This window comes from Phaethon aethereus (genome assembly GCF_964289735.1).
Source record: "Phaethon aethereus genome assembly, chromosome: 1".
Lineage (NCBI taxonomy): Eukaryota > Metazoa > Chordata > Aves > Phaethontiformes > Phaethontidae > Phaethon > Phaethon aethereus.
Genome location: NC_138575.1, coordinates 183,721,031 through 183,736,126, shown reverse-complemented (window position 1 = coordinate 183,736,126; position 15,096 = coordinate 183,721,031). Strand labels below are relative to the sequence as shown.

The following is a 15,096-nucleotide window of genomic DNA, read 5'->3' as shown; positions in this document are numbered from 1 at the left end:
TCATCCACTAGGCAGGTCACCTGGTCATAGAAGGAGATCAGGTTGGCCAAGCAGGACCTGCTTTTCATGAACCCGTGCTGGCTGGGCCTGATACCTTCGTTGCCCTGCACATACCTTGTGAGCATCCTGAAGATGAACCGCTCCATAATCTTCCCCGGTATGGAGGTCAGGCTGACAGGCCTGTAGTTCCCCGGATTGTCCTTCTGGCCCTTCTTGTAAATGGGCACCACACTGGCAAGCCTCCAGTGGCCTGGAACATCCCGTTAACCAGGACTGCTGATAAATGATGGAGAGTGGCTTGGCAAGCTCCTCTGCCAGCTCCCTCTACTCTTTGGTGGATCTCATCCAGCCCCATAGACTTGTGGGTATCCAGGTGTGGTGTAGCAGGTTGTTAACTGCTTCCTCCTGGATTATGGGGAGTTTATTCTGCTCTCTGTCCCTGTCTTCCAGCTCAGGGGGCTGAATAGCCTGCAGATACCTGTTCTGGCTATTAAAGATGGAGGCAAAGAAGGCATTAAGTACCTCAGCCTTGTCCTCATCCTTGGTAACAGTGTTCCCCCCCACATCCAATAAGGGATGGAGATTCTCCTGGGCTCTCTTTTTGTTGTTAATATATTTGTGAAAACTTGTTTTGTTATATTTTACAACTGTGGCCAGACTGAGCTCTAGCTGGGCTTTTGCCGTTCTAATTTTCTCTCTGCATGACCTAATGAGATCCTTGTACTCTTCTTGAGGTCTTTGCCCCTTCTTCCAAAGGGGATAAACTCTCTTTTTTTTTTTTTTCCTGAGTCCCAGCAAAATCTTCCTGTTCAGCCAGGCTGGTTGTCTTCCCCACCAGGTCGTCTTACAGCACATGGGGACTGCCTGCTCCTGCGCCTTCAAGATTTCCTTATTGAAGACTGTCCAGCCTTCCTGGACCCTTTTGCCCTTCAGGACTGCCTCCCAAGGGACTCTCTAAACCAGTGACCTGAACAGGCTGAAGTCTGCCCTTCAGAAGTCCATGGTAGGGGTTTTGCTGACCCCCCTCCTTACTTCACCAAGAATTGAGAATTCTGTCATTTCACGGTCGCTAAGCCCAAGACAGCCTCCGACCATCACACCTCCCACCAGTCCTTCTCTGTTTGTAAACAACAGGCGAAGCAAGGCACCTCCCATGGTAGGCTCACTCACCAGCTGTGTCAGGAAGTTATCCTCCACACAGTCCAGGAACCTCCTAGACTCTTTCTTCCCTGCTGTGTTATACTCCCAGCAGATGTCCAGTAGATTGAAGTCCCCAACAAGAACAAGGGCTAGCGATTGCAAGACTTCTGCCAGTCCATTGTCGAACGCTTCATCTGGCTCTTTGTCCTGGTTGGGTGGTGTATAACAGACTCCCAGCAGGATATCTGCCTTGTTTGCTTTCCCCCTCATCCTTACCCATAAGCACTCGACTTTGTCATCACAATCGTTGAGCTCTATACAATCAAAACACTCCCTAACATGCAGAGCCACCCCACTGCCTCTCCTTCCATGCCTATCCCTTCTGAGAGCTTATAGCCAGCCATTGAAGCACTTCAATGATGTGAGTCATCCCACCATGTTTCTGTGATGGCGACTAAATCATAATTTGGCTTCCAGCTCCTCCTGTTTGGTGCCCATGCTGCGTGCATTGGTATGGATACATTTGAGCTGGGCTATCGATTTTGCCCCCAGCATTGGCATGTCAATTTTCTTAACCAACCACAGACTTTGTATAGTCCTAGCAATATTTTTGAGAATGCCATCATAGATATGTTTTCCTCTAGCTTCCCAGACAATAGTTTCTCTCTTGCCTTCAGGACCCCTCTCCTAGTTCTGCTATTATGCTATTGGCTTCTTCAGGGACAAAACTTATGTTTCATACTATAGAGACAACATGCTGGTGGGCTGCAACATATCACTCAAAACCACACTGAGGTGGAAAAAAAAGGCCAGCAAAAACAACAACAAAGAGAACAACATCACCAACAAAATACCCAACCTTACAAAAAATTAGTAGTGACATTGAAAGGTTACAGATAACCTATGAAGTCCAGAGAAGGCCTAAAGCTAAATTGTAAACACTTTGGTTGCAGCTAGTCTACTGAAGAGGAAATTGGCCATAATGCAGCAAGGACCAGTATATCCACTTGGCCTCAGGGTCCCTTGCCATCTTTTATTTAATAGTATGAGATTAATCAAGAGGACTGTCTCCTGAGTCCCCCTGCCTCTGTACATAACAAAGTAGTCTTCCAGCTAGGTAATAACCTAACCATGCCTGCAGAGGAAATTTCATCCTGTCTCTGTATCTGATGATATTTCTGCTTCCAGATTAGTTTCAACACCAAACACATATATGACCATCATCTGGTAGGGAGGTTTAAGTGAAAGAATGTTTTTTCTGCTTTAATTAATTATCTTCATGTCACAAGGCCTTCTTATGAGAGAGACTGGCAATCAAGCTGGCTGCAGGATTTGGAATAAATAGAGAGATAAGGAATTCTGGCAAAAATAAGACCAGAAATCAGTTTTCACATACTATGAATCTCTGAATTTGTGAAATAAGAGAAATTTTTTGGTTCTGTGGTTGCATGTACAAAAATATTTACAGTTGTAATGCATACACCAGAAAACAAACACAGGGTGACAGACATCTTCTTCTAAGACACTCTCATGTAAAAAATCATTTAACACTAAAGTGAAGTGCTTAACATTCCTATTATAAATACTTTTCACTAAGTTAAGAAACTTATATACAGTGTAAAACCTGACGGTAAGCATTTTTCTCCTCATTCTATCCATTACAGCTGAACCACTTATTTGGACTGTTCATGTATTTAGTTTTTGAGGGGAAGAAGAGAGTTATGTTTTTCAAAAGTAAATGCTAGAGACTAGACAGAAGTTAAGCAAAGAAATTTAAAGTAGTGCAGTTAAATTACTTTTGGTTTGTTTTTTTTAAAGAATACTCCAAAGGATATTGACATTTTTGCTACAAACTTATCGTGCTTATCTTCAGGAACTGGAAAAGTCTGTAAATCCTTCTCAAGCTGTTGGAGTTGCCTATCCATATGCTTCAGGCTCTTCTCCAGGTTTTCTGCTGAGACTAAAATACAGAACATTCATTCTGTTAACAACTTAAACAAGAAACATTGTTTGTAAAATACATGAGTTAAATTCTTAGCCAAATCAGCATACTATGTTTTTTAATTCTGAAATAAAAGCACACTGGACAAATTACAAAACAAGATGAGAGGGTGACTCTAAAATACTCAGTTCCCCTTTCTTATGTGATTGCCTTATTCTCATTAGATCTATGCTCTTTGAACACTGCATTTTGTTTTATTTTTACACCTAAGGTTTTGCACTGCAATTAAGAGTCTGTTTTAAATAACCTGAGATACACATATGCCAGTCTGTCTCTTCTGATTAACCAAAGGACAAGTTTTGAAGCTACTCCAAGAACTACAAAGCTTTCTTCAATCTCATTCCTTTAAAAGTTAAAACAAAAAATAGGAACATTTGTATGGAAGATCATGAAGAAAATAAGATCTTCAAAACATAGAGAAAATGGGGCTATTAAACACCTACACATGAAACCTAAGACTAGATTGCCTAGTTTGAAAGCATGATACCTGGTTAAAAACATAATAGAATTTGTCAGAGTGAAAATGCTTGCCAAGCTGCAGGGAAGTGCAAGTACTTGAGAGGGTGCAGCAGAGCAAAACAGGGACTTAGTAAAGAAAAAAGTAGAAATGAAACATCAGGAATTTATAGAAAGATGTAGAAAAAGTGCAAATTATCTTTACCAGAGAAAGATAAATACCACTTTCATTCATTTGAGGTAATGCATGGAAGTTGAACATTTGGTCTGTAAATAGTTGATTAAAATATCAAGACCGTAAGAGTAATTGATTTATAAATCAAAACCAGATTTATATTATAGCAATCAGTTAAAACTTACTGTTTATTGATTGTTTATGAAGTAAACTTAACATTTAAATATGTTCTATAGGAACTATATATATAGAAAGATAAGAACATACCCTGAATTTTAGTCTAATTACTTAATTATTTTATTCCCATTATTTATTTCATTCATAATATACTCTACCTATAAAGGTAAAGCTACCTTAAACTTCATCTAAAAAATTCCTGGAGAAAGTTTGTGGCTACACAGTGTTACTAGGATCTGTAGTGGATCTGTGATTTCATCCACTGAGCGGAGTTAAGTGATGGAAAAATATAAAATACACACACTGAACACATTTCTCTCTCACAAAAGCCTGACAGAGTCCCCAAATGACTAGAGTAAAATGTTGCATAGCAACTACAATCCCATTCATAGCAGAAAGGTTAACACAACTATCAAATGATCAATGTCAACCTGTTAAAAAGCTAATCTAACCTAAAAAACCAAAAACCCAAACAATTTGGAGACAGTCAACTTTTCTAAAAATAATAAGGGAATATAAATGTATGTTCATATTATAATTTATAAGTCACTATTTGCTTTATAATCACAACTTTTTAAACCCTCTGTTTACTCAAAACCACAATTTTCCAGTGGTATCCTAGACTTGGCAGACTTTCACTCAGCGATTGGTAAGCCCAGACCATCACCAGGTAGGTTAGTTGGCCTCAGTAGTTAAGAAACTGCCTTGTTTGGGAAGCAGAGCTAAAATTAGAAGCTGACGATGTTGACTACAGAAGTGTTTCAGTCTTCAAAGGTTCCAGAAACAAACCTGATTTTAATAGAAAGTCATATTTCTGCTGTCATAAGAAGCCTTTGAGGGTAGGCACACACGATTTTAGGACACTGATTTACTTAGAAAGCTGCTAAGAAACACAGAATGTCATACCTTGTGCTTAATATAACTATCAATAAGACTCTTCACAATATAGTTTGTCTTGCATAAAAAGAGTTCACAGCATAAAATTAAAGTGACATAAAATGTCAGTGTGGTGAGACTCAGCAAGTACACAGGATTAAAAATCAAACAAAACAGATGCCCCCCCAAAACCCAACCCACCAAAAAAACTCTCTACATTGATTAACATGAGTAACAGCTACATTCTTTTACCCACATGAAAAAAAAAATAAGTGCCTACAGCTGATTAACAGTCTGTATACAAGAGTTTTTTGAATTCTTACTTCAAGCAAAGTCCAGTTTTTATATCTGTGACTTCAGTTCTTTTGACATCGAACAGTTACATATTTGGTCAAGAATCTTTACATCTCTATCTTGTTTTGAAGGGTTTTTTTCCTCTGTCATGATCTTAAATTGTTTCTGAACATAAAAATTCAGCATTCCTTCGATTTCAGCAGTACACAACTATTAGATATATGTTCCTTTGAGATGACATTTCTAGTGACAGCCTCAAGCAGAGGCTACCTCACAATATGCTGGTATTAGTTTGGTACTACTGTCTTCGCAACTTCCAATTTAGTTAAAACAAATGAAAAAAATCAAATCTGTAAATATAAGCAGCTCTTCAACAAAAAGATCACATGAAATACCTGCCAACCATACCTTGTGCTTCTCTGGAAGGCATGGTATAAAATCTGAAGGGACATAAAAGAATGTAAGAAGAGAAAAAAAAAAATCACTAACTTTCACCCCTAATCCTGGGAGGATTCAGATATAAACCCAAGCCAAATTGAAGTAAGCAGCTCATATGATAGCTTGGAAAGAAATGCAAAGACTGGCATTTTGAATGCTAGTGAGCCCACAAAACCATGTTGTTCCTTGAATACAATCCATGTATGCCTCTCTCACTTATACCCTCTGAACTCTGGTATCTCATCTTCAAAAAGGCTCCTGATATTTTTATAGGCAATAATTAGATTTCCTCAGCTTCTGACTTCCATGGTTAAAACAACTTTGTTCTTAAAGGTCCTCTTTAAGTCTTCCTCTCTTGATTCATGTTTTCGAATACCATGATTATTCCAGAAGCCTCTTCATCTGCTTCTGTTTTAAAACCTTTCTGCATAGTATTTCAGGTGATGACTCACCATTCCTTTTAATGTTTGCATTACTATTTCTACAGTTCTACTGGATTCTACTTACTTGATTATCTTAAGATAAAATATCTTTTTTCTTCACCGTAACTCTTATTACAGTATCAAGATGCATGATCTTGTACTACCAACTTTCATTTCTTTTACTCTGCTTCTTCAGGTTCATTCAGTGATGACAACCCAGTCCTCCCCTCGGCTGGCAAAGCTGTCTAACCCTTTGTCAGATACACTCATTGGTTCAATACCATAATTCTATCTTTTTGCCATATTCCTTTTAGACATTATGTTTCTTCCACTTCTTATTCTAATGAATATTCTCCCATTTTAGATAATATCAAATGCTTTCCTGAAGTCAATATAGATTTCATGGGTTTAAAAAAAAATTAATATTCAACGCTAGCAGATTGGTCCACCACCAATAAATTCATTTTCATCTTATGCTACTCTCATTAACCTCCATGTTTGATTATTCTTTCCTCTATAAACTTCCATATCAGTAAGGTCAGATAAATAGAGGTGTAATTGCCCAAATCATTCTTTCCTCTTCAGTTTCTTAAATATTCTTAAATACACATTTAAATACACAACATTACTATGGCCACAGTGGAAGTCAGTAAAAAATGTACTTACTAAACTTTTAGTTCCCTATCTCCATTATCTCAGAATGCAGAAATCAAAACTGCTATTTACAATATGAGAATACAGTAGTCTGATTTTTTTCTTTCAACAAATTTCTGTGGAGATATTTTGCTCTCCTCTCCCCACCCCCAGATCATTATTCTTGCTTAAAATTAAAGCAATATTTCATCTAGTTTTGAGACTATACATGTTTTATCTTAAAGCCTAAAAATAATTCTACAAAGCAAAGCAATACTACTTGTGTGCTCTCTCATTTGTATTGCTATAAAGCTACTGCTACTTTTAACAACAGATATTTCAGCTGATATTTCAGAAATCCTACGTGCTGCCCACCCTGTATGACAATTGCTATGTATAGCTGCAATCTCCATATCAAGAGAATCTTCCTCTTGCCTATCCTGTACTCGGCACTGGTGAGGCCACACCTTGAATCCTGTGTTCAGTTTTGGGCCCCTCACTACAAGAAGGATGCTGAGGTGCTGGAGCATGTCCAAGGAAGGGCAACGAAGCTGGTGAGGGGTGTGGAGCACAAGTCTTATGAGGAGCGGCTGAGGGAACTGGGGTTGTTTAGTCTGGAGAAGAGGAGGCTGAGAGGAGACCTTATCGCTCTCTACAACTGCCTGAAAGGGGGTTGTGGTGAGGTGGGTGTTGGTCTCTTCTCCCAAGTAACTAGTGATAGGATGATAGGACAAGAGGAAATGGCCTCAAGTTGCGCCAGGGTAGGTTTAGATTGGATATTAGGAAAAATTTCTTCACCGAGAGGGTGCTCAAGCATTGGAACAGGCTGCCCAGGGAGGTGGTGGAGTCGCCATCTCTGGAAGTGTTCAAAAAACGTGTGGATGTGGCGCTTCAGGACATGGTTTAGGGGACATGGTGATGCTGGATTAATAGTTGGACTTGATGATCTTGAAGGTCTTTAAAATTTTCAACAGATAATTCTTTAAAATTTTCAACAGATTATTGATGCAGCGTTTAAAAGTAAAGTTAAATGAAAAAATGTAGCTTAAAAAAAAAAAACCAAACCCAAAACCAACCAAAAAAACCCCTGTATTGTCAGATGGGCTTAGAGCACTAACAAAGAAATATTCCAGAGGCAAAGTATCAGAAGGTTTCTGTAAACACCAGCAAAGACCTGAAACATGCATTACGAGTGGAATAAGATCTAGTTGTATGTAGTCATTCGGTGTCACAGAAGACTGAAAACTGAATATTTATGTCTTATATCTCCCAGGATGACATTTCTCTTGTCTTCTACAGTCATTTTCTGGCTTTCTTGCCCTTTTTTATTTCTACCTTCTCTGTGTGTGTGTGTAACAGGCATATACAATACTCTTTGTTGAAATCCTTTTTCCCCCCAAAGCTCTGACAATGCTATTGCCTCTTCAGCCTTTGGACTTTCCCATCTGTAGCCAAAGCAGACTCCAGCTGCACGCATGAAAGAAGCAGCTCTCTAAGCAGGATTTAATTAATTTTCTCCTATTTTGAATTCAAATATGAGCACACCAATGTAGTGTAATCGGTAAACAATGCATAAGCATTTTTGTATGCAGTCCCCTAGTAATAACAGTACTATCATCAGTAGGAATAGACCTCAAAGCTTATATTGACTGTGCCTTATACCACCTACACAAGAGCCCTGGCCTGCTACACCTGTTATAAACTTCTTTTGAGAACCTCCTGGGTGAACTGCAGCCTGACGCCACATGTATCTTTTTAATGATGTACAGTTTAAGCTCAGAACTTGAAAATACGGGCAAAAGTTGAAAACAGAAAGCCCTGAATGACAAACAATTCGCTGATGGTCATCATTGGATTAATTAATCACTGGACTGCTACTGAAAGAAAGAAGCAGCTGCTAAGGCAAGGAGAAAAAATGGCCCAGCAACAGGATATGGCACCTATCCCGGCACGGGGAAGTAATACCCCTCAGTCTTGCACCGTACACAGTGATACAGTGCCGGGGTGGAATAAGAGCTGCCAAGAGACAGAATCATCTTATAAAAGAAGAAATCAAATCTGGAGGAGGGAAGAGGAAGACGACCCTTGCATCAGTTGCAGCTGCTCTCACTGAAGAGCTCTTTAGCCTCATCACCTCGACCCTCAGGGACCCAGTACTGCACTGACTGCAGTGTATTGTATATTCACAGCTAATTTAGGCTATGATCGTTAATAACTTTGAATATGCAGTGATAGTGATTAATAATGATTAAGAACGTACCATTAGCATGAAATGTTAATGAATATCAGTTAAGTAAAGTTTAAAATAAAAGTTTAAAACCGGACAGGTTTATCAGTCTTTGAAACAATGCCATCCCTGCAATCTCTAACTCCCCGAGACGGATATATAGGCAGCAATATACACCAGCACACACATACATATATATATATATATGTATATATGTGTTGCACTTGCAACACTTCCCCGCTCATTAAAATTAAGCTTTCTCACCTTCCAGGGTCTATACGTCTGCACAATGTATTCAGCTTTTCTATTCCACTGCCCTTTCTGCCACTTTCAGGTTCCTCATGAAACTGATTTCTGCATAACCCGTTTGATATTTTTACTTTGTCTTTTAGCAGATATCTACAATTTTCCCGTACAGGCTATCAATATTATTTTATTTGTCTTAATCTCACTATCACTTAAAACTCTACACAGCAATGAAATCTCCCAGTAACATCCAGATATTTATGCCCAGTTGAATAAATACGAAATTAAAAGTATTGAACAGCTTTAGCTGAATCTTTATCTGTCTACAGATCAAACTGTCTACATGTTTAAATAACTGGGGGCTCAAGGACTGCACCAGGGATTGGCCATGATACTTAACTGTTGGATCACTGCAAGATGATAGAGAAAACAAGCTGCTTTCATGGACTACTGACATACTTCAATATCATATTAGAAATTGAAGCAGTTTTGGTAAAAATATGCAAACACTCAAACTCTGGCTTAATATTTGATTTGCTAATTCATGCTTGTGAGATGCATATATTTTTATACCCTAAAGAAATAGAATATTTCACTTAGATTTTAGTAGTTCCTTGATTAATCCTATCTTAAAAGTACCTGACACAAGTACCATGCACAACTCAAAGCCACAAACATTAAAAGAAATAATAAATTATTTCAATAAATACAGAACAGTATTGCTTATGTTCCATCAGTTTTTAAACCCAAAATTTTTATATTGTGAAATACACTCAAAAAAATAATTAAACACAGCTTCCTGTGATTTACTTGTTTTCAGTAAGTTCAATTTATTACAAAATGGTTCAGACAGATATATGGCAAGTCTGTAGTGTGTTGATGTAGGACTTGTGTCACAACAGAGCAAGAGCTGTCGACCCACTACAGCTATAGACAAGGGTGCAAAAACCATCAATAAGCACAAAACTGTAAAAATATTTAAAGGTGTACTTAAACCATGGCACCATGAATTTCCCTTGGCAAATATTTAATGCCCTTGGTATGGTTTCTTAAATGCTGGAATAGCACACTTTTATGTCTTAAATGGTAGATTTCTGGTAAATAGCGATATATTTTTAGCCTAAGATTATAATGATTAAAAGCCAAGTTCTCTTCAAATAATTTCAAAAAACAGTAGCTTTTTCAAGCAAATAACATGCTTTTTCAGTCTTGCATAAGAATCTCTTTCACACAATTTAGAGCTTGAAATAGTCTTCTAAGTACTGCATTCATGAACAAATATTTATTTTATAACGTGCTCTATTGCTTAGTGCTCTACAATATTGTAAAATTAATTGCTAAAAACATTACTTTTTTTCTCAGTCTTGACAACAAAAAGAAAGAAAAAATGGCTTTTTTATTTTTTTAAATTCCTTTTAAACAATGGTATCTCAAAACCCTTTTCCATATAGAATTCTTTGTCTGTCATTACTTTCTTTACACGTCAGTATTTATTTTAAGGCTAATATCATTGCTTTACAGTTAATAGGAGTCTTGTTTGAAAGCCAAATGAACCCAAAACTTCAATTCCTACTATTGTTTATCACAAGCCATAAAATTTAGTATTTGCTATTTTGAGCACCACATTTATATAATTATCATTATGAGCAATTGAACTCTATATTAAAGCATATAGTTGCTTTCTTTCACCAAGGAAAATATGTCTCCAGAAGGCAATTCTGTACCATTACTCCTTTGATACTTAGCCACATTGATCTAATTTCTAAACTAGTTTGTACTTGTGGTGATGTAATTAATTGAAATGTTTTTCTCTTCTTTGTTACCCCACACCCACACTTCAGCCCTCTTCCTGATTGTGACATTCTAACCCTCCTCTAACAACAGCTCTTAATCTTGTCTCATCACCTCATTTCACTAGGACATTTCTACTCCTAGTAACAGTAAATCTTTAGAAATCACCATAGGTACAACTGTTCCCCAAACGAGCAAGTTCCTTTAAAAATTAAGTATTACATTCTTGTTTATACAGTTATTTCACTAATTCTCATTTTGTCCAACTTTGATAGCAATTTTCCATAGGGCATAAAATCAAATTCTTTATTATGATAAAATTCCTGAAATTAAGTCCGCATTTCTTTTAAGATTTTTTTGACTTGATACAAGGAATTCTTAGTTTATTTAACTGCCTCTAGACTAACTTAGAAGAGTATTCAGTAGCTCTTGTAAAGCATACATCGGCTTTTCTCCATATAAACTAAGGCATAAGATATATTTGATATCTCTCCCTTGGGTCCTGTCTGGATACGCAACCGGGATCACAGACCAAGAAACCAGACATTCTCATATATTCACAAATAATTCTCAAATACTGGAGTGATTTTCATTCAGAGGATAAACTCTGTGTTTTCACTGTAAGGTTGATTCCTGAAATAATGTGACTCTTACCACTAGATTTTGAATTACAGCCCTCTGCGTACCAGAAAGTAGCAACATAAGCCATTTGTCACATTATTCTCTGCTATTCATGGAAATCTCTGAATAGCTACTTTCAATTGTATTTCATAAGCCTTCATATAAAAAAAACCCTAACAAAACCACACAAATTGTATGCCATAAGTGAAGCTACCTAAATAATAGCTGAATTAATTAAATTAATATCTGATAAAGAACAAGGATACTGTTCCTTTTTCAATACAGCGAAGAACTCTCTTTACTCTCTTTCTGGAGAGGCACCAAAAAGACAATTCCGGTAACAGATACAGAATAAAAAATGGACCTTTAAAAATGGACCTCTGGTTGGTAGCAAGTTTCCTGGTTATTCTTCATAGCCATCATTCTTGAAAGCTATCATTTAAGGCAGAGAAACACCCCATACAAAACATAAAAAAATTGGACAATGAACTTCGCATTTAAAAAACATGGCATTCTCCACAAAAAGACCTAATTAAGGTAAAATTATTGCCATGTTAGTTAGTCAGAGTTGCCAATCTCTGAATGGGCTACCATTCCATACTAAGAGTTTGCTATAAGAACTTTGAAACTTGTGTAATCTGCCAGATAGAGGAACCATCTATTGATTTTGGTACTGATTGACTGTAACACAGTATGGAGTAACTCATGAAGTGTGTAACGTTTTCTGAAAACAAAAAACCCCACCAAACACAACAATCCTGACTACCTGAACACACACCCTGGGAATTTGCTGCCTAAGACAAAACAAAAGCCCAAGCAATGCATAGCAGAAAGTATGTTATTTAATAGTACTGACAAATCTGCTATAGACTTTTAGAAATTCTGTAATAGGAAGAAAAACCTTTCCTTATGACATATAGGTTGCTTATATAATACATATTAATATTGTTCTCTCATGCAGTCCTAACATTTAAAACATTGTAGGTGGGGGTGGTCTTTTTTTAAATGAAAATAGATTAAATTTCACATTTGCAATTTGTTTCCTAGCTTTACAAAAAAAAAGGTGAAATTAATTATCTATGAAAAAAATGAATAAAGTTTCAAAAAGGAGTAAATTGATAAGTTACTTGTAAAGCAATAATGAGTTAATGACTTTTAGAGTAAGGAAAACCTACAGTTCCATATTCTTATTACAATATGAAAGGAAGACTCTATACACTATTACCTGTAAGGTCTGTATAAAATAGAGTCAATCAAATAAAACAGCAGCCTGGATAAATACAATATAAATCTTTAGGATACCACAGAATAAGAAATTAGTAAAGTATATCAAATTGGCAAGATATTTCTTGTCTGGAATACTAATAGAAAGCCAGGCAAGTCTTTATGTTTAAAAGAAGAGACAGCTTTAATTATATGAATCTTCAGAAACTGTCATATCAGTAAGCTCATTAGCTGCAATGAAAGTTCCTCCTGCTGATCTAAGAGTACTTAAAAAACAGGATTTGTTATACTTCAAAGCAAAAAAGGTATCTTTAATTCATGTATTGTAACAGTGAATTAAGCCTACTTCTAGCATTACAAAAGTAGAAAATAAAACTTTACCAGAAAATAGGGAAAAAAAAAAAATTTAAATATCCTGAAGTAAACTACAATTGTGTAGGTCACATGTCCCTTGCTGTTTGCTCATCAGTTATATTAAAAAAAAAAAAAAGCATTTTTCTAGTGCAACCATTAATTTACATATTGTGAATGTTTTACCATTTATAAAATAGTATAAATTACACGCTAGCTTCACAACTAACAGACCAAGCTCTTAAAAACTTGCAAGCTATGCTAACAGCTTACTGTACTACAATACTGGACAATAATTAATGAAATAAAAGGAGCAAGAATGTTTCTTCTAAAAAAAAACAAAACCAAAATGAGTTGCTAAACATTATAATGTTCTATCTTCACAATTTTGAGTCAGAAATAACTTGAGAGAAAAGTTTTAAGAATGAGCAAATACCAAATAAAAAAAGATACAAGGTATGCTACAAATGGGCCAGCTGATACAAGGACAGTCATGTCAAGGAAGAATTCTAGAAAAGCATCTTTTAAGTAATTTGTTTTAAGAAACTTGTAGAAGACTCAGCAATCACTTAATGGTGATCAAACCAAAACCAATAAATGCATAGTACAGTTCCATTTTTATACAGTGTGTTCATCTTAAAGTTTTCTGTTAATTTTGTTCAAATGGCATTTACACATCTTTCTGCCCCATTAATTTTGATTTATAATTTAAAGGGCACTTGCAAATAATACCTTTACGCCACATATAAAATGTGAAATTATTTTATTTGAAGAAATTAATATGCAGACAGGAAATAAAAACAGCTTAATTAAAAAAATAGCTCTTCCAACAAAGGTATGGGAGAAAAGAATATTCCTATCAAACTTCATTGGTTTATTCTGGGGAATTACCCTTAAAAATTACTTCAGAGCACAAAGTTCAGTGAAACCATGAAGAGAATGTCTTTTCACCATCTCTACAAGGCCCTAACTTTTGCTAGGACAAAAGGTAGAGAAAAGGATTTAGAAACAAATACTGGAACAAAATACAACCTATATGGTTCACAGGAAATTGAACATTGTGTTAGTATGATACAAAAGCAGAAAAGAATGATATATGTGCTCACCCAACAACTTTGACCAAAAAACAGCATATATGTAAACAGAACCTTCCTATTGCATGACCCAGGATCAGGTTTTCCTGACTGGAAAAATCCAGGCTGACTTCCTCCCTTCCTTCTGTACTATCAGCAGCCTGTAGTCCTCACATGTAACCTTTGGATCCTGTCATTTTCCAAATTTATTGGAAGTCTGAACTGCCTCCAATAAATACAACCCAGGATGGATTATTCTTGTTAAGCACTACATACAGTATTATGGAATAGAGTAGACGCTCTCTGCCCTCAATACCAAATTCTGTTCTAATACAAACAGCATTTCTCTGGAATAAGTATATTTGACTAGATGATCAAGATAAAAGATTTTTCCTTACTTCCTCTCTACCACTCTCCCTAGCAGCCATAATTATGCCTCGTAATATTTGCTGTGTTTCCTAGTTCACTGTAGAAGCCTCAACGCAAATCATTCTTGGTCAACTTGTTAGTCTTCATCAGCATATCAGTAAGTTACATCAGATCAGGTGAGTCCATTGTGTTGGATATGGCTGATCACAACCACAGATTCACAGGTTTTTTTGAAAAGCTCAAAGCTCAAGCAAAAATAGCCACTTCATTAAAAATTTACTGTGCAAAAGTTGGTGCATATTAAATCAACTTGTTTCATAAAACTATACTTCTGCAAAAGTAATAAAAGGTTTAAAAAAAACAAAACATGGGCTGCAGTCTTTGGAATCTGCTGTATTTTCCAAAATTCCAGTGCAGAAGGAGTCTTTCAAAAAAAAATGGGGTTTTGCACGTAGGGAAACAAGTATAAACAAACACACTGATACGTTAATCTGTTAAAACACATCCGAAACCTTTGTCTTTTTCACACAGTAAAACCGAAATGCAAAATACATCTATAATATACCTGAGTAAGTTCAATA

General features: G+C 36.4%; 1 protein-coding gene across 1 annotated transcript in view; it reads right to left on the bottom strand.

Moving 5' to 3' along the window:
* Positions 1 to 15,096, bottom strand: part of DIAPH3 (diaphanous related formin 3) — a gene marked incomplete at both ends in the record, with an annotated part of 257,494 nt that overhangs the window by 90,494 nt on the left and 151,904 nt on the right. Inside the window, one exon of the mRNA XM_082008899.1 lies at positions 2,974 to 3,100. Within this exon, the coding sequence (XP_081865025.1) occupies positions 2,974 to 3,100 (127 nt within the window). The remainder of the gene's footprint in view (positions 1 to 2,973; positions 3,101 to 15,096) is intronic.